General features: G+C 34.1%; 1 protein-coding gene across 2 annotated transcripts in view; it reads left to right on the top strand.

Annotated features, from left to right (window-relative positions):
• The window catches only part of NGLY1 (N-glycanase 1), a 53133-nt gene that overhangs the window by 16330 nt on the left and 14831 nt on the right, over positions 1 to 21972 (top strand). Inside the window, exons 4-9 of one of the 2 annotated variants that reach the window (XM_037008588.2) lie at positions 6062 to 6227; positions 13493 to 13715; positions 15830 to 15951; positions 16918 to 17063; positions 18655 to 18765; positions 20117 to 20281. In XM_037008588.2, coding sequence (XP_036864483.1) covers positions 6062 to 6227; positions 13493 to 13715; positions 15830 to 15951; positions 16918 to 17063; positions 18655 to 18765; positions 20117 to 20281 — 933 coding nt within the window. The remainder of the gene's footprint in view (positions 1 to 6061; positions 6228 to 13492; positions 13716 to 15829; positions 15952 to 16917; positions 17064 to 18654; positions 18766 to 20116; positions 20282 to 21972) is intronic. The other variant, XM_037008589.2, reaches the window with a different exon arrangement.

The following is a 21972-nucleotide window of genomic DNA, read 5'->3' as shown; positions in this document are numbered from 1 at the left end:
TAGTGCTGCAATAAACATAGGGGTGCATTTGTCTTTTTCAAACTGGGCTGCTGCGTTCTTAGGGTAAATTCCTAGGAGTGGAATTCCCAGATCAAATGGTATTTCTATTTTGAGTTTTTTGAGGAACCTCCAGATTGCTTTCCGCAATGGTTGACCTAATTTACATTCCCACCAGCAGTGTAGGAGGGTTCCCTTTTCTCCTCAACCTTGTCAACATTTGTTGTTTGTCGTTTGGATTGTGGCCATCCTTACTGGTGTGAGGTGATATCTCATTGTGGTTTTAATTTGCATTTCTCTGATGATTAGTGATGTGGAGCATCTTTTCATGTGTCTGTTGGCCATCTGAATTTCTTCTTTGGAGAACTGTCTGTTCAGCTCCTCTGCCCGTTTTTTAATTGGATTATTTGCTTTTTGTTTGTTGAGGTGCATGAGCTCTTTATATATTTTCAATGTCAACCCTTTATCGGATCTGTCATTTATGAATATATTCTCCCGTACTGTAGGGTACCTTTTTTGTTCTATTGGTGGTGTCCTTTGCTGTACAAAAGCTTTTCAGCTTGATATAGTCCCACTTGTTCATTTTTACTTTTGTTTCCCTTGCCCAGGGAAATATGTTCATGAAGAAGTCACTCATGTTTATGTTCAAGAGATTTTTCCCTCTGTTTTTTTCTACGAGTTTTATGGTTTCATGACTTACATTCAGGTCTTTGATCCATTTTGAATTTACTTTTGTGTATGAGGTTAGACAGTGATCCAGTTTCATTCTCTTACATGTAGCTGTCCAGTTTTGCAGCACCATCTGTTGAAGAGACTGTCATTTCCCCATTGTATGTCCATGACTCCTTTATCAAATATTAATTGACAATATATGTTTGGGTTAATATCTGGAGTCTGTATTCTGTTCCACTGGTCTGTGGGTCTGTTCTTGTGCCAGTACCAAATTGTCTTGATTACTGTGGCTTTGTAGTAGAGCTTAAAGTTGATAAGCGAGATCCCCCCTGCTTTATTCCTCCTTCTCAGGATTGCTTTGGCTATTTGGGGTTTTTTGTGGTTACATATGAATTTTAAAACTATTTGTTCCAGTTCATTGAAGAATGCTGTTGGTATTTTGATAGGTATTGCATTGAATCTGTAGATTGCTTTAGGTGGGATGGCCATTTTGACAATATTAATTCTTCCCAGCCAAGAGCATGGGATGAAATTACATTTGTTAGTGTCCTCTTTAATTTCTCTTAAGAGTGTCATGTAGTTTTCAGGGTATAGGTCTTTCACTTCCTTGGTTAGGTTTATTCCTAGGTATTTTATTCTTTTTGATGCAATTATGAATGAATTGTTTTCCTGATTTCTCTTTCTGCTAGTTCATCTTTATAGGAATGCAACAGATTTCTGTGTATTAATTTTGTATCCTACAGCTTTGCTGAATTCCGATATTAGTTCTAGTAGTTTTGGAGTGGAGTCTTTAGGGTTTTTTATGTACAATATCATGTCATCTGCAAATAGTGACAGTTTGACTTTTCTTCTTTACCAATCTGGATACCTTGTATTTCTTTGTTTTGTCTGATTGCCATGGCTAGGACCTCCAATACTATGTTGAATAGCAGTGGGGAGAGTGGGCATCCCTGTCTTGTTCCCGATCTTAGAGGAAAAGCCTTCAGCTTCTTGCTGTTAAGTATGATGTTGGCTGTGGGTTTGTCACATATGGCCTTTATTATGTTAAGGTACTTGCCCTCTATACCCATTTTGTTGAGAGTTTTTATCATGAATGGATGTTGAATTTTGTCAGATGCTTTTTCAGTGTCTATGGAGATGATCATGTGGTTTTTATCTTTCTTTTTGTTGATATGGTGGATGATGTTGATAGATTTTCAAATTTGTACCATCCTTGCACCCCTGAGATGAATCCCACTTGATCGTGGCGTATGATTCTCTTGATGTATTTTTGAATTTGGTTTGCTAATATTTTGTTTAGTATATTTACATCTATATTCATCAGGGATATTGGTCTGTAATTTTCTTTTTTTGTGAGGTCTTTGCCTGATTTTGGTATTAGAGTGATGCTGGCTTCATAGAATGAGTTTGGAAGTATTCCCTCCTCTTCTATTTTTCGGAAAACTTAAAGGAGAAATGGGTATTATGTCTTCTCTATATATCTGATAAAGTTCAGTGGTGAATCCATCTGGTCCAGGGTTTTTTTTCTAAATGTGTTCATTTTTAAAGGTCTGGAAAGCTATTCGCAGTCATCTTAGCCATAATTGCCTCGTGAATGGTGAAATTGTAGTCAGTTTCATATTATTTATGCCCTCTGGTGTTTCCTGAAAATTCTTTGTAACACATATTACTTTTATAAATAGAAAAAAGTTACATTTTAAAGAAATAAGTTCATTGAAGTCACATCTTCAAAAATTTATTAAACAGAATTTGAAAATTAAATGTTCTAAATTAAAAGCCACAAAACTAAAGGTTTGCATAAAGGTACAGAGAGTAATAATGGGTTTGGAAAGCTCTGGCACTTTACTGAAGAAAAGAAAAGAAATGAATTTGTTAAATCAGCTTCTGCTGATTATTTCACAGGCTTTGACAAAATAGACATGTCATACTTTTTTTCTTAGGAAGAGTCTTAAATATATTTCACATTAAAAACCAGAATACTTGGAATTCAAGTGTGATTGGTGAAGAAAAAATCTTTTTGATCTAAAACAGATTTCATGTTTTAAACCTCCACTTGTACTCCAAATAACTTTAACTCTCAGGCAATTAACTGATGCCTTATGTACATGGTTATCCAGCTGTTGTAATTGCCATGCAATCAGCAAACTTCTATTTTTATGACATTTTTTTTTTAGTTATACCAATGAATATGTAAAGAAATAAGGGAAGAGAATAAACACTATCGTTCAAGATCATTTAGTGTGCCATTAAAACCACAATGAATGAGGTAATTTCCAGATTGAAAGTATTAAATTGAAAATAAAAATCTCTGGATGAGTTCTTAGCCTCTCAGTAAATGAAAATCTGCTTTAAGGGGAAAAAAACACTTTAAGTGCCTCATTTTTATAAGAATTCTTTCAAGTAAAAGTAGAGACATTTCATTTTTATGTTTCTATGTCAATTCTGGTAAAGGAGTGTATTCCTCCTCGTGAATACCCTCGGTTTCTCATCACCAAGTCGTCATTAATTCTTCAGTCGTCCATTGCACTTACCCTTCTGTTACTGGAGGAACAGTGTCTGCCCTTAATAGAGGCCAGTCTGTCCTCTGTCCCTGTTTACCTTCTCCTCTGCTCCCCATGGGGTCTCACATGGACTGTGCCCTGTCTTGAACCTCCTCTTTTCTTGGGGATTCTTCTCAATGCCATTTAAAACTTGCTTTAGGCCAGTTTTCATCTGAGGTAGAACCAGTGGCATCAGAATAGCCTGGACATGGTGATTTCTAGACAAAACTTCTGACTGGCCAAATCCAGGAAGAAGGAGACTTGGGAATCTGCATTTTTCACAGGCAGATTAATCTTTAAGAACCTTTCCTGTAAGTTCTCCTGGCTTAGAAACAAGCGAGCACACAAATGTTCCTGGATCCTGCATGTCCTGTGTTTCTCATTTCCTCTTTAAAGCAAGTTTCAGGAGTCTCTGTACTTATCTCTGCATCTTTACTTCTCTTGTACTTGTCTTGCAGGTCTCCTTTCTTTGATTATGTGCCATCACTAAAATATTTTTGAGCATATCCTTCAATATATATAATTATCAAATTATATACATGTATTATAACAATATACTGTATATATTATAAAATAATGTAAAGGGGCTAAAGAGTAAATACTTTTAATTTTTTTAAAATGTACTTAGAGTATATCATTTAATGAATGTGAACATAAATATATTTTTTAAATAGTCTTGATAGTTTTAATTTGGGGGTGCTGTCAGATCTAAGTACATTGTGATTATTTTTTTGCATTAAAATATAGCAGTTGAAGCACTCATACACATCTATGTTGTGCATCCACGCCTAGTGCTTAATACAGTGCCTGACGTTTAAAGTATTTGGTAATGGTTTTTATTTCTTTAATTAATCTGTCTCTGCTTTTTAATACACATATTTAACCCATTCATATTTACAATTGCTAATATGTTTGAATTTGTTTCTGACAACTTGCTTTAGAACTTGCTTTAGGCCAGTTTTCATCTGAGGTAGAACCAGTGGCATCAGAATAGCCTTGCTTTCCTGCTTTTTTCTATTTTTGTTTACTTTAAACTGAGAATGTTTTCCTTTCATTATTTTCCCTCTGAAAGTTATAAAGTTAAATGTGTGCTACCTTCCCTGCTACCTTCCTTATGAGAAAATTGAGATTTTTCTTTTCAATTATAATTATTTATAACAATTAGAACTTAAGTCTTATTAGTTTGTTTTAAGTCACTCGTTTGTTTTATCCCAGGTCCTACTCATGGGATACTTACTTACTTTGGCTGTATTATATATTGGAGGGACAATAACCTCTCTAATAATTCTTTTAGATAGGATTTGGAAGGAACATACTTTCTGTTTCTAATATGTAATAAAATTACATATTAGAAAATTTTATTCTTCTATGTAATTAGTTTGTCTGGGTACGAATCCTATGTTCCCCGTCATTTTCCCTCAGACTCAAACATTTTGCTTCATTGTATCTGATACCATTGAAAGATGTTTTTTTTTTATCCTTACTGTTATGAAATGTCAGCATTATATGCCTTGTTCATTTGTTTTTTTCTATTCGTACTGGCTCTTCAACTCTCAGAAATTTGTTTCTATTATTTTTTTGAGAAGTTTCTCACGTTTTTTTTACTCTACTTTCTAGACTTGTTAGTTGGATTTGGGAATTTTAGGATTTATCTTCACTGTCTGTTCTTTCTGTGCTGCATTCTCAGAAGATAGATGTCTTGGCTCAATCTCTAGTTGGTTGGTCACTCATTAACTATGTTTATTCTGCTGTTTGATACATCTGTGCTGCTTCTTTAGTTCACTTTAAAAATTTTTAATGTCCAAGACCCATAGTTGTCTTTCTCTGAATGTAGTATACTATTGCATCCCCGGATGGACTTCTTTTGGTCTTTTTCTGTATTTGTTCCCATTGCTACAGAGTTACTTCCTTTGACGTTGACTCTAGCACATCTTCCCAACAGCAAGGGTTGTTACAGATCCACATGAATTTAAGAGTTCCTTCTAGCCTGTCTGTGCAGACTGTATCACCTTCTAGCAACTGTGGGTAGAGGCAGGACATGCTACAAGGTGGGCTGTGCAGTGACTGTTCCAGCTTGGACACACCTCTTTCCTTTTGGGAATCTGAGTATCCTTCCTCACTGCCCAGAGGCATAGTTCTTTGTTAACATTGGAGTCATGAGGGGAAAAAGCCAAAATGTCTTAACTATCCTCCTGCAGAGCCCAGCCAGTGTCCTTAAGGATTGTGCCAAGGTCCCTTTCTGCTCTTTGGAGCCTGTGGCTCCTCCACCTTTGGGATTATTTGAGAACGTTTATTTAGTTTTTATAACCACTCTCTTTGGAACGCATATTGCCATGGTTTCTTCCTTTCGTCCATTTGTACCTGCCTTTCTTTCCTCTTTCAGGAATTTCTAGAAATTCTCAAAACTCTCAAAAAGAGTACTCCTTTGTTAATACTGCATAGAGTTTGTTTTTTTTTAATTGTTATTTGCAAGGATTTGAAGTGGAAAGGGTCATTAGATGCATTGCTCAAAGCACTGCATTTATGTAATGTCCAGGAAGAAGGAGACTTGGGAATCTGCATTTTTCACAGGCAGATTAATCTTGACCACAGGGTGTGGTCAAGAATTCAACATATCCCTGTTTAATTATATCCTCAATAAAATATTCAGGGGAAAAAAGTAAATATATCTTAGACTGTGAGACAGACACAGACATCTAATACTAATTTTATAAAGGTTTTGAGTATAATTATTGTATTTCAGTGAATCCACACATTCCTCTTTATCTATAATATCAAAGATCCAATGGGTTTTTTATGTTATTTATGTAGCATCTGGCGAAAAGCTAATTTCAGTATTTTTTTCCTATTAGGTTACTGGTGACTCAGTCATTCTAAAAGTTCTTCGGTCCAACATGCAGCATGTGCTGGTCTATGAAAATGTTCCTCTCCAGGAGAAAGCATTGGCTTGTATTCCAGTCCAAGAACTAAAAAGGAGATCACAAGAAAAGTTATCTAGAGCTAGAAAAGTGGATAAAGGTAGTGGCTTCACATAACCATTTGCTGTTAAATATGCATCATTGCTAAATAAACGTTGAATGGAGTCTTTTGCTGTGTATATTATAAATGTTTAACTGTTTCTTTTTGGCTTTTTAAGAAATAGCAATAGTATAATTTTACTGCATGTACCTCACGGACACATCTGTTAATACATCTGATTAACTTTTTAAAACTTTTTTTACCTAATTATGTATTTACATTTGAATCATTGACATGGTTTTTTTTAGATACAGTAAAGATTTAGTCTTTGAAATATATGATGACATTATTAGTGAATTTTAATGTGAATCTACAAACTGTATTCAGAATTAATCCATACAATTAGACCATTGACTCATCCTTTCGGTTAGTAGAGAGGCAGTACTTACTGATTAAGAGTATGAATTTTGAAGCCATGTACCTGGATATAAATTCAACTTGGCCACTTGACTGCATCAGTGTGCAAGGAACTTGAAATTTCTTCACTTGAAAATAGGAATAATAATTTAAAGAAATAAATGAGATAGTACATGTAAACGGCTCACAACATTAATTAACAATATTATTTGTTGTGTTATCATTAATGATCTTAGGATATTAGGTATTAAGGTTTTCCAACTTCAGCATTTTTAAGTTTTTATGTAATTGGTCTTTCATCTGTTAAGTCATTTCTTAATACTATATTTTCTGGAGGACTATTTAATTTTTTTTTCGGTGGTTGCCTTGGTTTGTAATAAGTAGTTTTAACTAATCCTGCTTCATGTATACTGCAGAGGCCTTTTAACAGAATTGTCGCAGTTCTTCCCTCCCCATCCCTTACCACATTGCTGTCATTCATTTCACTTATCCATATACTATAATCAATGTACAGCAATCCTATACATTGCTATTGTTATTATTTAAATTTACTTTTATGCCAAGTAAGAGTAAGGACAATAAAGTTTTTTATTTTACCTTATTTGTTTCTTCTCTGAATACTCTTCCTTTACATAGATCCAATTTTCTGGCTTACATCATTTTCCTTCTTACTGAAGAACTTCTTTTAATATTTCTTTCAGGGCAAGTTTGCTAGAGGTGAATTTCCTCAGTTTTTCTTTGCCTGAGAAAGTCTTTTATTTCTCCTTCCTTTTGAAGGATAATATTGCTGGGATATAGAATTCTGGGTTGGTGGGGCTTTTTCTTTCACCAACACTTTAAATATTTCACTGTACACTCTTCTTGCCTGCGTTATTTATGACAAGAAGTCTGCTGTAATTCCTGTTCTTATTCCTCATAGGTAAGGTTGTCCCCCACATACCCATGACCCTCACTCCCCATCCCCAGCTTCATTCAAGATTTTCTCTGTCGTTGGTTTTGTGCAGTTTGAGTATTACATGCCTATGTGGGTTTTTTGTTGTTGTTATTTATCATGGTATTTATGTATTTATTTACATAAATACATAATTTTATTTACATAATTTTTTAAACAAAATTTTTACATAAATTTATTTACATAAATACATGGTATTTATGTTGTTTTGGAAAACTCTTGACAGAATATTTGTTGGCCCACTAAATTGAATGTGGAAGACAATATTGAATCTTAAAGGTGTGTCTAAGGATGAGGGTATCTCTACTGTTTTTACTGGCTTTTTTCTCATTCTCTCTCTTTTGTACACTAGTATTTGGTTTTCATAGGATGGAGTTAATACCTAAACTTTAAAATTTTATTTTAGCATTATTATTTTATTGTTGTTATTTATCGTGGTATTTATGTATTTATTTAATATTTATCTCTAGTTCTTAGATGTTGTGTCCCTTTTTATATTTCCCATTCTTCTTTCACTTTGATTTTCATTTTGGGAAGTTTTTATTGACCTGTCCTCAAGCTCACTGATTCTTTCCTTGGCTATGTCCAGTCTGCTGATAAACCCATAAAAGGCATTCTTCGTTTCTGTTAGTAGTTTTGGTTTCTAGCACTTCATTTAGATTGTTTTTGGAGCTTCCATCCCTCTGCTTGCATTCTCTCTCTATTATTATATGTTGCCTACTTTTTTTCATTAGAGCCCCTAACGTGTTAATTGTAATTATTTTAAATTTTCTGTCTGTTAATTCTGAAAATCTATGCTACGTCTGAGTGGTTCTGACACTCACTTTATCTCTTCAGATTATTATTTCTTACCTTTTAGCATGCTTTTAATATGTTGTTGAAAGTCAGATAGGGTAACAGGAACTGAGGTAAATAGGCCTTTTGTGTGAGGTTTAATGTTCATTTAACTAGAAGTTGGGCTGTGTTTAATATTTGATGTAGGGCTCAAAAGCTTTAAATTTTCTCTGGTGCTCTTGTCTCCCCTGTTATCTTTGGGCTTCCTTAAGAATTCCTCCTTAGATAGAGTCTACATCCTGCAGATCTTTTAGTGTAACCCACTTTTGTTATACTGGGTCCCTAATGGTATAGTGGTAAAGCATGGGAGAGAAGCATTCTGTAATCTTATAATTAAATCTCAATGTTTCAGTGGGCTTATATCCTCAGGCCTATGACCTTCCTAAGCTTTTCTTAACATTTCCCCCATTTGTTGAGATACAGAGACTAGAGAGAGCTTGAGTCAGGGAAATGTCCTTTACCCACTTTGATAAGGCTCCAGTAAAATATTTTTCCCTTTAGAAATAACTTTAATTGTGGAGAATGCTCTCAGTGTACTTTATAATTCTTACCCTAACCTTCTTCCCAGAGCCACAAGGGGGTCTTTTTTGGATCTTCATGAAAAACCTTGTAGGATTCTTGGAGGGAAAGTCCACAAAAGTATTAGGAACCCCTCCTAATATTGCATATCTCACTCTCAATCTAGTCCATACTCCACCTCCAGCAGTTTGTTGAGATACCATTTAATGTTCCTACCAGTTTATGGCTTCAGTGGCTTCTGTTCCATGTAGTAGACTGTCTGTGATTCTCTGTGTTTGTCTGTCTCTTTAGATTTTGGGGTAAGTTTACCCTGTGAACTCAGTTCTCCAGTGGGTCCAAGAAAAGTCAGTGAATTTTGGTTTGTTCAGCTTCTTATTGTTGTTAACTATAGGAATGACAACTTCTAAGCTCTTGACATGTCAAGAGTTGAAAACAGAAGTCCCTCTGAAAGATTAGCTATGTTTCTCTTTCCTTTTTAAATCATTTTTCATGTGTGTCATTTAGATATTTTGCTGCCTCTTATATTTTGGTGGTTTGCCTTTATTTTAATATTACATTCATATACAGGTGATTAGTGGCAACCCTCTTTGGCAGTGCAGATATGTATTATTTCCATTATTGCTGAAAGTTCTATTGTATGGTGCTGTTCTAGAAGAACAGTAGGATATGGGAAAAGTGAGAGGTAGTAAATGAGGGAACTTTAAACATATAATGAAATAAGTGGAATGGTAGGCATAATGAATGTATCCATTAGAGTTAGGTTGGGCTGTGAATAATGATTTGTCCTTAGTAGCTTAGCATTTATTTTCTCATGTAAGAACTTAACGAGGTGTAGGCAGTCTGGTGCTAGCGCTAAGCTCTAAGACATTATCAGAACACTAGTTATCTTCTGTCTTTTGGCTCTGGCATTACATGGTTTCTGTCCTGCAGGTCCTCATACTCCAGCCATTACTCCTGCAGACCAGGCATCAGGAAGAAGGGAGAAAAAGCAAAAAGGTTATTACTGCAATCTGAGTCCTGCTTCTGTTCTCTTGAAGCAGCCTTCCTTGGAGTCTTACACAAAGCTTAAACATCTGGCCTCATTAAGCTGCAAGGGGAGCTGGTATGTGTAGTCTTTAAGCTAATACACTGCCATTCCAAATAAATTGGAATTCTGTAAATAAAGAAGTGGCAAATGGATATTGTGTGGCAGTTAGCATTTTCTGCCCCAGTGACTTTGGCAATAAGAGGATGCCAAAGCCCCTCTGTCTAGGTTGATGATTTTCCTTCATTCAGGCTGGGATCTTTTTTCTTGACAGACAAAATCTTTTTCTGGGCTTTTTAAAGCATAAGTGAGGACCTGGGAACCTTGTCCACTGAGATACCTCCAGAGATAGTTAAGGCTCAGAGAAGCATGATTTGATAGTTCTGGCCTTAAAGGCTAAAATTTGTCATGACTGAGTGTTCCAAATATTAGTGAAACGCCTTTTTGGAAGAGGCTGAACCCTGTTGTTTTGGAAAACTTTTGACAAAATATTTGTTGGCCCACTAAATTGAATGTGGAAGACAATATTGCATCTTAAAGGTATGTCTAAGGATGAGGGTATCTCTACTGTTTTTACTGGGTTTTTTCTCATTCTCTCTCTTTTGTACACTAGTATTTGGTTTTCATAGGATAGAGTTAATACCTAAACTTTAAAATTTTATTTTGGCATTGAAGATTTAGCAGAAATCTATTTATATTTATATGGTATTTTTGAAGAGGCTAAATGTATTAAAGTCTTGATTACAATTTTAGAATATACTCTCCATGCTCAAAATACTATCTTCACAGATTTAGCATGTAAGTGCAACTTCCCTTTAATCCCTGTATCTCTGAGCTTTCTGAGTTCTAATCCAATACAGACACAATTCCACTTTTACTTATCTCAGCCATAATTAAGGATTTTGCTTAACCAAAGGAGCACTGACCCTTAATGGGCCTCACTCTCTGCTGGGAACCTGCTGATGTATCTATACCTGGAGTGCATATGATACAGAAGCACAATATGCTGTCTTCCTTTCCTTTCTTTTCCCATCTTTATAATGACTATTGCATCTAGGCCCACTGAGGTAATTCAGTATGATCTCCCCATATGAAAATCTTCAACTTCATCACATCTGCAAGGATTGTTTTTCTTTAGCCACATATGGTGACATTCACAGGCTCCAGAGGGTTAGAATGTGAGTGTCTTTGGGATGCTGTTTTTCACCCTACTACAGGGGTCCAGCTGTAGTAAGAAAGAACCAGAGTACAGACTTTGAATTGTATTCTGAGTGAAGTGGAAACCATTTGGAGGGATTTGAGTGACTTAATCTACCTTGCATTTTTAAAAAGATGCTCTGGCTGCTGTAGGGACTTGGTGGAGGAGAGTGGCAGTGCTGTATTTCTAAAACTTCATTTTTACTGTAATGTAAATTTTTGTATCCTTCAAGAAGCTGAACTCGCCCTGCCAATTGGGATTACAACTCTTCTATAGGTAACAGCTATTATATGTGACATGTTCCTTTTCACATCTTTTCTTGTGTATTTACACCCATAGTTACCTATAAGACTACTTCAAGTTTTGTGGGTTTACATAAAATTTTTCACCCGATATATCTTCAGTTCCTTGGTGTTTTTTATTACTAATATATCTTAGAAATGTTTTTAACTCTCTGTAATGCTTGTAGTATACATACACTATTATTTGTACATTTCCCTATTGATGGACATTGAGATTGTTTACCACTTTTTTCTATTCTAAACACTGCTGCAGTGAAAATTCTTGTAAAATGCCTCCTGCTGTGCATGCACAAATGTGTCTCTGGAATAGATATAAAAATGTCAAGAATGTGTGATACTTTATGCTCTGATGAATCTTGCCAAACAAATATCCTTCCAATTTATACCAGAAGCATCTGAGAGTATTTGTTTCCACTGAATGAAATTATTGAGCTGCTTTTATGGCTTTATGAATTTTTCTAATGAGTTTGTTAAGATTCTTACTGATTTATATAAGTTCTTTATATATTCTGGATACTGTTCTTTGCTAAACATGTTAACATTTTTTTTCCTCCTACTGTTCTTTTATTCCATTTTGTGTGTCTTTTGAAATGCAAGTTATAAATCTTAATATAAGAAAATTACTTCTTTTCCATTACTGATTTTTACAATTTCTGTCTTGTTTAGGAAGGCCTTCCCTTCCTCAGAGTTATAAACATATTCTCTTAGAACTTCTATTTTATAGAGTCCTTCTCTATATGTTGCATTTTATATTCACATATTAGAATGAATTACAGTACAGTAGGGATTTGAGATTTTTAATAGCTATTTGTCCCAATACCATTTATTGAACACTCTATCCTCTTACAACTATTTTGAAAAGCTAACTTCATTAAATACTGTTGTATCACTTAGAAATTTTCAGGATTCTTTCTTTTGTTTAATCTGTCTATTTTTCATCAGTATCACAATATTTTAATTATTAGAATTTTGTAATGTGTTTTTGACATGGAATAAACTAATTTAAATCTTACAAAGAATCTTTCAAAGTTATGTTGAGTATTTTGTGCATTTTCTCTTTCACATGTATTTTGCAGTTAGCTTGTCAAATTTTATGGGAAATTATAATTTTAATTGTAATTGCATTAAGTTACAGCTTAATTTGTGGAGAATTAGCAACTTTAGAATATTGACTTTTCCCATCTAAGAACATAATATGTTTCTGGCCTTTATATATTCTCTAGTGTTTTATTTTGAAATATATCAAACATAAATATGACTAAAGTGTAATATATCAGACACCTATGACCAGCATCAGACTTGATTAGATCTTAACATTGTGCCATATATTTCCTTAGTATATGTATTTTACTGTCACTTGTTAATAATAGAATATTAAAGTTAGAGATGAGAGCCCCCTTTCTGTTTCCTAGATCCTTTTCCACTCTCCTTCCATTGTTCCCAGTGATACCACAGTCTTGTATATGGTCAAGAGATCTTTTTATTTGATGAAGTGGATATAATATGTCATACTTACTTGCTAGGGTTATATATATATTATAAACCTGGTTGTGTTTTTATGTGTTTTGTGGTGAATATCCACAGATGGATTACATTGTATAGTTGAAGCACTGATAGAGAAGCTAATAGGATGATTTTCTAAAGTGTAAGGAATTCTTTTGTTCTGGTGATTCCACCTGTGATTTTTGTGATTATTTCATGTTTACTTGTATATATACCTGAGAACAAATTTAATATGGTCATTTTTAAATGTTCATCAAAATCAAACTTACTTTCTTACCTTTTGTGTTCTGGATCAATTCCAAACTGACGTAGTTCTCTGAGAGGCTGTGTTCAGCTCACTTCTTAATGTATAATGTCAGAGGTTAGAAAGTGGGGAATGTCTGACTGCAGTAAAGTGTGTTATGTCATTGTATTTCAGATCACAGTATGCTGATAATTCGTACATCATATTTGTGAAACCTTTTTAGATCATCTTACATTTTCATACATTTCAGGTCCATGTTTGAGACTAAAATAAGTGGATATTTTAGCTTTTGTCAGCTTTAGATCTTACTCAATTCTGTTTTAACTTCGCAGATACTAATGTAAATGAAGAGGATTTTCTTTTGCTGGAGCTTCTACACTGGTTTAAGGAAGAATTTTTTCAGTGGGTGAACAACATTTTGTGCAGCAGATGTGGTGGCCAGACTAAGTCTAGAGGTGAATCATTATTCCCCAATGATGATGAGCTGAAGTGGGGTGCAAACCGAGTAGAAGATCATTATTGTGATATATGCCAGTTCAGCAATCGATTCCCACGGTGGGTATCCACTGGATAATAGTCAGTAATCTCTTAATGGAATATTAGAAGATACTTTTCATTAAATGGATTTTTTATCTTCATTTTAATTATTAGAAATATATCCCTCTAGTATGGGGTCCTCTGGGGGGCAGGCTAAGTCCAGCCCATCTTATTTTTGTAAATAAAGTTTTATTGAAACACTTATCCGTGCTGATTCATTTATTTATGGCCAGTAATTTTTTTCACTGTAGCAGTGAAATTACAGTAGCAGAGTTGAATACTGGTAACAGAGACCATATGGCCCATAAAGTCTAAAGTAATTACATTTATCTTTTTATTGGGAAAAGTTTGTTGACTCTTGCTCTAGAATATAAATTGAATGTATTTTAGTACATTTAATGTTGTAAATCTTCTGTTGTACTTCCTTTAATTACCTAAATTTTAACTTTCTGATAACTTTAATAATAATGATTGATAGCACACAAAAATAATACAGCATTAATCATAATACTCGTGTGATAGTAAACACAATACTGTACATAAAACAATCATCAGAGGTGAAATGCAAGGTATAGTATAGTACCATCATTATTTTCTTTTTAACCACAGAAGCTTGTTTTAATTAGGTGCCTCTCCGGCCCAACTAACCCTACCCTCATACCTCTAAATTTTAAACTAAGGAAGTTTGAACCTTTTGATTAACTTTTTCTGTTCTTTAACTTATAAGACTCTTAACAGATTGTCTTAATTTGCAATATTTGTAAGGTTTGGTGGTATCATCCGGCATGAAAAAATAGCCAGTTTTTAAATACCGAATTTTTGGAGCCTAGGGACTCAGTTCTGTCTTAACTAGAAACCAGCCCTGTGATATACAGATATATAGGATATACAGAATGCAATATCTATTAGTTACCTAAAATTTGTACAAGTTATCTCCACTTAGCATACATATGCACAGGCATTTTACAAAGATTTGAAGATAAAAAAATACGTAATCAAGTCCCCATCCTCAGACTCTTTCTATGTAGTTGGATATAACCTGATAAAGCAGGGTGGAGGGGCATAGGCTAACAAATACGTTTATACAAAATGTTACCCTTCTTTCTAATGCTTGTTTTAATGTTAGCTAGTCTTTGTATAGGGTTGGGATGATGAACACTATTAATTAGGGCTAAGCTAGTTATTCAACTTGGCACAAGTAATATATAGAGAAGGCATAGGATGCTCTAATTCTGTTACTACTACTTAATGTAAATTTATATTTTTTTCAATTAGTTAATTACCTCAGTTATAAATTTAATTTAGCTTAAGCAAGAACTTCTGCTTACAATATAACTTGTCATTGCAGTTATTCATTACTAGTTCATTTGTTCAACTGTAGCCTTCCCTCCCAAGTTCATTACCAACATCTCTGCTTAGCTGGGACATTTTTCCTGCATTATCAGCTCAAGTCCTTATCAGCACAATATGCAGAATTTGGTGTTCTCCAGTTTTATGATTTTATAATTGGAGTAACTTAAAACTATTGTTGCAAACATCTTTCAAAGAACAGCTTCCAAATTAGCAAGCAACCTTTTTAAGTAGTTCAGAAGAATAAAATTTCAATGAAAATGAAAAAGAAAAATAGTATGTTAGGTAAAACTGAGTTTAGCTAAACTTTAAAATCTTTTGAGTAGTTTATTGAGTTGTTTACCTTTTAAATACAATTAGTTGATTATACCACTGTGTTAGAGTAATATTAAAGCTTTAAGCAGTTTTTTCAGAGATTCTCTGCCTGTCCAAGTCTTGTCTGTCCTTCAAGGCCCAATTCAGTTACAAGCCTAATTCCCCAGCCAGTCTCCTGTAACACCAATCTGACCTCTTGAATGGTTTGTATCACATTCTGCCATGTATTTATCTAATATGTATTAATTCCTTCCCTCTCTTGGAACTGTAAACTCATTAAAGGCTGTACCACTTTTTAATCATTTTGACCAAAAATGCTAGCACAATGCCTTATGTATTATAGGCTCTTTAATCATTATTTAAGAATCTGAAATTGGGAAGTATTACTTTTTAGCACAGACGTTATATAAATATTTAAAATTCTTGATTTTGGTAATGAATCAATGCTCTTTGTTATTTTAAACCAGATATAATAACCCTGAGAAACTTTTGGAAACAAGATGTGGACGGTGTGGAGAGTGGGCCAATTGTTTTACATTGTGCTGCCGAGCCCTGGGGTTTGAAGCTCGCTATGTTTGGGATTACACAGGTACAGACCTGGGATAAGCAGATCAGTAGAGCTTCTCAGACTGAAGGATTGAGTTTACAGTCTGGGCTCATCATCTTCTATCAGTTACTTTGTGGCCTTGTTAGTATGAGCTTCCCTTTGCCTTCTGGAAAATAACAGTAATACCAACCTCACAGGGTTTTTGTGGGGAACACAGCACTGTTGTATTACACCTAACATTTTCCTGGTACTTTTCACTATAAACATTATTTTACTAATAATTTACCATGACATTTTTGGTAATACTTCTATGTGGATAAGAACATGTATAATGTGCTATATAGAATTTTCATTTTTATGGGGATTAGTATAAAAGATTAGTAGTCTAAATCTCAATATAAAAAGTATATTAAAAACCATGCAAAATTATTTTGTCTTTATTTAGAAATGGCTCATGTATCATCCACATGTTGTTTTCCTTCTTAGATTTTTTACCTTGTTTCTGGGGTTTTTTGTTTTTGTTTTTTTTAGGATTAAATGACACCTTCACTTAATAGTTATCTTCATACATATATACAACATCAGTAACCAGAGAACTTCTGTTAGACCTGCTTTTTCTGGGTCTTAAAAAGTCATGAGACACTGCAGTTTCAAAAGTGGCATTAACTCCTTCATGATAGACTGGGCCTACATGTCTGATGCTGTTGTTCAATATGTTCACCCTTTTTAGAGTTATAGCTCACATTATTTTTAATTAATCCTAAAACGGCATTAAAGGAGATATTCCAAAAACATTTTCAAGGGTTTTAAGAAGACAGAGAAATTAAAACAAGTGTTCTAGAGTCTTGGTTACCACAAAATGCTCAGTCTTATTAGCTAAAATTTAGAATATTACGTATTGCTATATGATTCTTAGGAATTTGTATATAGTTTTTGGAAATTATTCTGGCATTATATAAACTTTTATTTCCTTTGTTTCTGTTGCTTTCTTGTCTCTCACTTGAATAGACCATGTGTGGACAGAAATCTATTCTCCTTCTCAGCAACGGTGGCTGCACTGTGATGCATGTGAAGATGTTTGTGACAAACCACTCCTTTATGAAATAGGGTGGGGCAAGAAGCTTTCCTATGTCATAGCATTTTCTAAAGATGAGGTAGGACATGAGAGAACATGTTTTTCTAAGCATAAAATTTTTTTCCTTGTTTTTGGCCAACTTTTGAAGGTATAAATGACAATAAGCAGCATATATTTAATGTGTATAATTGAATAAATGTTGTCATTTGTTTGCACCCATTGAAATCATCCGCATTGAAGATAAAGAATCTTCCAGGGATGGTGGCTGTGTCTACTGTGTCCTTTGTTACCCTCCTCCTTGCCCTTTCCAGGCAACTGTAGATCTGCTTTCTGTCACTACAGAGTAATCTACATTTCTAGAGTTTTATATACATGGAGTCATACAGTTTATACTCTTTTTGGTTGCTGGTAGTGGATTCTGGTTTCTTTTATTTAGTATAATTATTTTGAGATTCATTCATGTATTTTCATGTATCAGTAGTTTGTTTTTATTGCTGTGTAGTATTCCATTGTATGGATGTACCATTGTTTATGGTATGGATATATCTGGATATGGATATATCTGTTATTGGACATTTGGGTATCTTGCAGTTTTTTGCTGTTTCAAATAAAGCTGCTATAAACATTCAGGCACAAGTCTTTTATGGACATATGCTTTCTTTTCTCTCTGGTAAATGTCTAGAAGTGACTGGATCTGGGGTAGGTATGTGTTTTAACTGGTTAAGAAATTGGTAAACTGCTTTCCAAAGTGTGCCATTTTACCTTCTCACCACAGTGTGTGAGAATTGCCATGCTTATGTCCTCTGCACATTATTTTAATTAGGTTGTTCATTTTCTTACTGTTTTGAGAGTTTTTACATATTCTGGATACAAGTCCTTTTTCAGATACATGCTTTACAAAAATTTCCTCCTTGCATGTGGCTTGTCTTTTCGTTTTCTTAAGAACTTTTGAAGAGAAGAAATGATGAAGTCTAGTTTATCAGTTTGTTCTTTTGTAGACTGGGCTTTCTTAAAAAAAATTAAGGTATAATTGGCATAGAATATAATCTTAGTTGCACATATACAACATAATGATTCAATATTTGTATTGATTGTAAAATGATGAATTGTGCTTTGTGATGTATCTAAGAAACTTTTGTCTTACCCAAGCCACAGTTATCTTTTATGTTTTCTTTTTAAGTTTCATAGTTCCAGTTTTACATTTGATCTTTGACTCACTTTGAGTTAATTTTTGCATATAGTCCAGTGTGTGGATTGAAATTCATTATTTTCCATGTGGATGATAAATTGCTCTAGCATCATTTGTTGAAAACATTTATCTTGCATCAAATTGTCTTTGTACCTTTGTCAAAAATCATTTGTACAATATAAATTTAATTTAGTAAAAATGGAGAAAGGTTTTATTTGTAGAATTCTGTGAAATTAGCTTTATAGATAAATTTTAAGAAGCTAAATAAATGTTCTGAAGATTTCATTCTATCAGTCTATTGAAAGTGGCCTTGTAGAAAATGAATAGATGTATTGTCCTTTTCTATAGGTTTTTATTCTATTTAAGTTTTTAAATTTTAAAAAAAGGATAGCATTTTAAAAATTCTACTACATGCTAGGTAGTTAGCAAATTAGAGTTGGTGGTTGTAATCTTGTTAAATATTTGTATTCTGTAATTTGAGGTGGTTGATGTCACTTGGCGATATTCTTGTAAACATGAAGAGGTAATCTCCAGAAGAACCGAGATTAAAGAAGAATTACTTCGAGAAACTATTAATGGACTTAATAAACAGGTATGCGATGGCATTTGTCACATTTGAGAAGACATTTGAAATTTTTTAAAAATCAGGAGTGGCCAGTTTTTAACCCATTGAAATTCTTAAAGTAGTAAGTAGCATTATTTTGTAAGCAAAAATATTTTAATATGTTAAATGTCTTTTTGTTTATAAAATGTTTGAGGACTCATTTTAAATACTGTGGTTCTTTGCATTAAATTGTTAGGTCTCTTAAAGTTAACTGAAACAGAGTTTCATCATATGTAATACTTGACTAAAAAGTATGTTGTCTTACTGAAGTAACCTTGTATTGTATATAATTACACACACACATCCAAGTATGGACATTTCTGAAACAAGGCACAGAAAATTGTTAACAATGACTACTCCTCAGAAGAAAAGCTGGGAGTCTAACAGAAAGGTTCAGTTTTTATTTTCTACCCCTCTGGTACTATTGAAATTTTTTACTGTATACATGTATGGGTTTTTTTTCATGATTTAAAAATAATAATAATTTTGCTTCTCTCAGGCAAGTAAAATAGGGTGAATCACCTTAATCCACTCAGTGATAGCCCGTCACCTCTCACGTGTAGCCCGTCAGAGCTCCTAAGCTAAAATCTGGAGTTATTTTCTTGAGCCATTCACATTGGAGGGCTCTAAACTCCAATTTATTTACTTCCCAGAACTGTAATTCTGTAAAAATTCTGCTTTGTGTTTCAGCACCTTAGCCATCTTTTTTGTTACTCGGCCTCCAAGCCTCTCTTCCTCATGCCACTTAAATGGCAAATGCCTGAAAGGAAAAGAGGTACAGTGCATTTGGTTAGGCTCAATTCATTTCTTCCCTCAAGGTCCAAGCTTCCTCTGTTCTGGGTCCCTCAGTAGCTTACTGTTGCATTTAAGCAGGTGTTTGTATATGTGTATCTTTTTGTTTTGCCCAGCTTTTCTAGCTTTTCTCAGCACAGCTGTTGGTCTGACACAAGCTAGTCAATTTCTACCTCTTAAATCTAGGATAATAAAAGTCATGGAGAGTTGGATATGGGTGTTAAAATTATTTTTAAGTTTTCCTCAGTGTCCTTTTCATTTTCCAAATAATCATTCAGGCATACCACGCTTTGCTTTATTGCATGTCATAGTATTGTGTTTTTCACAAATCGAAGGTTTGTGGCAACCCTGCTTTAAGCAAGTGTGTCAGAGCCATTTTTCTGACAGCTTGTTCTCTTCATGTCCCTGTCACATTTTGGCACTTCTTGCAATTTTTCAAGCTTTTTTGTTATTATATTTGTTGTAGAGATCTATGATTAGTGATTCTGACTCTCTGAAGCTCTACATTCCCCTAATCTTAATGACTTTTTTTAAACATGAATTACAGAGGCAAATATCTTTGTCAGAAAACAGAAGAAAAGAACTTCTCCAGAGGATAATTGTGGAGCTTGTTGAATTTATATCTCCCAAAACCCCTAAACCTGGAGAACTTGGTGGAAGAATATCTGGGTCAGTGGCTTGGAAAGTAGCCCGAGGTGAAATGGGTCTAGAGGTAATTCATTCATTATAGCATGGTAATCTCACTTCCCTGCTTCCTATACTTTGCTCTTTACTTAGATAAAACGCATTGGCCATGACCTTTCTGTTAACTTTTCAAAGTAATTATTAGAAATGTAAACATTTAAAAAGAATAAATAATTGATAGACATAGTACAATAATGTACAAAAGTTAGCAAAACATTTTTTAAATGGGGTTTTTCTTTTTTACCTCATGTAAAATTTTAGTCCAGTATAACTTTTACTGAAGTATATACAGAAAAATAAGTTGTAAGTGTACAGCTTCACAAACTAGCTGTACAAATTTTCACCAATGAGTGCCCATGTCACCAACCAGAATAAGAAATAGACCACCAAAATCCCAGAAAAAACCATGAGTTCCCTTCCAGCCATTGCCTTCCACCCCTGACAGTGACCATTCTCCTTATTATTTTATTATTGTGCTTTATGTAAGTGGAATCAGATAGCACGTACTCTTGTGAATGGTTTCTTCTTCTCAGCATTGCTGCATGTTTATGGTATGTTTGTTCTCATTGCTGTATAATAGTCCATTGTATGAATAAAATATAACTTACCCATATGCCACTGTTGATGGGTATTTGGGTGTTTCTGTGTTTCGGCTGTTAATGATTATGCTACTCTGAACATTCAAGCGCATGTTTTCAATGAATGTGTTTATGCATTTCAGATGGGTGTACACCTAAGAATGGAAATGTTAGGTAGTAGAAGATGGGTATGTTCAACTCTAGTAGATACTGCCAGGCGGTTTTCCAGAGTGGTTGTGCCAGTTCACACTCCCCAGCGCTTTGTGAGACTTCCCGCAGCTTTGCTTTAGTTGGTCTTGTCTGTCTGTTTCACTTCACCAGTTCTGTTGTATACTGTATATATAGTGTATTATGATTTTAATTTGTATTTTAGTAATGACTAATGAAGTTGAATACCTGTTCTTTAAGTTTTGGGATATCCTCTTTTGGGAAGTTCCTGGTCAAGTCTTTTGAAATAAAATTTTAATGCATTTAAAACAGCTCTGTTTTACCTTTTCTTTGTTTCATATAAAAATTTTATAAAGTACAATGGGGAAAATAATAGAATCTGGATAATTCAGCTAATGAAACTATGTTTCTTGTTATATACTTGCATACACTGGTGTTGGCTAGAATATGTTATTGCTGGTACAATTACTATTATGTCGTCAACTTATTTTCAGATATTATCTCTTGGTTAATCTCCAACATTAAATAATGAGCAGTGGATATATGACATCTATGGTTAGGAGCTAGGTGAAAAGCAATGTACTCTGTAATGGACATTATGAAAGGACATCAGACTGTCCCCTGCCTTTAGGAAGCTCAAAGTTGGCTCTCTAGAAAGTATTTCATATAAATGTTTAAGAAGATGTATAATGAAAAATGCTTAAAAGGAAAATAACCCATCATAGTATCAATATCAAACAGTTCCAAACAAATTAAAGCTTTATATATCTGCTTTTTAAAATTTTGCCATTGTTACAACTCATTTCTCCAATAAGAAAGTATGTCCAGAAGGGTTGAATTAGCCCCAGTAAACTTTGTGTTTGCTTTTTAATTCATCTCATCATCTTCAGGAGTCAGTTGAAAGTGTTTCAGCCACAGAATTACAAGATCTAAATCTAACAAGTAATTCAAAGCACTGCTGATGCTGTGCAAG

Source organism: Manis javanica, chromosome 15, assembly GCF_040802235.1.
Source record: "Manis javanica isolate MJ-LG chromosome 15, MJ_LKY, whole genome shotgun sequence".
In the NCBI taxonomy this organism is placed as follows: domain Eukaryota; kingdom Metazoa; phylum Chordata; class Mammalia; order Pholidota; family Manidae; genus Manis; species Manis javanica.
Note: the sequence above shows the minus strand (reverse complement) of the source record. Positions and strands in the feature narration are given on the sequence as shown.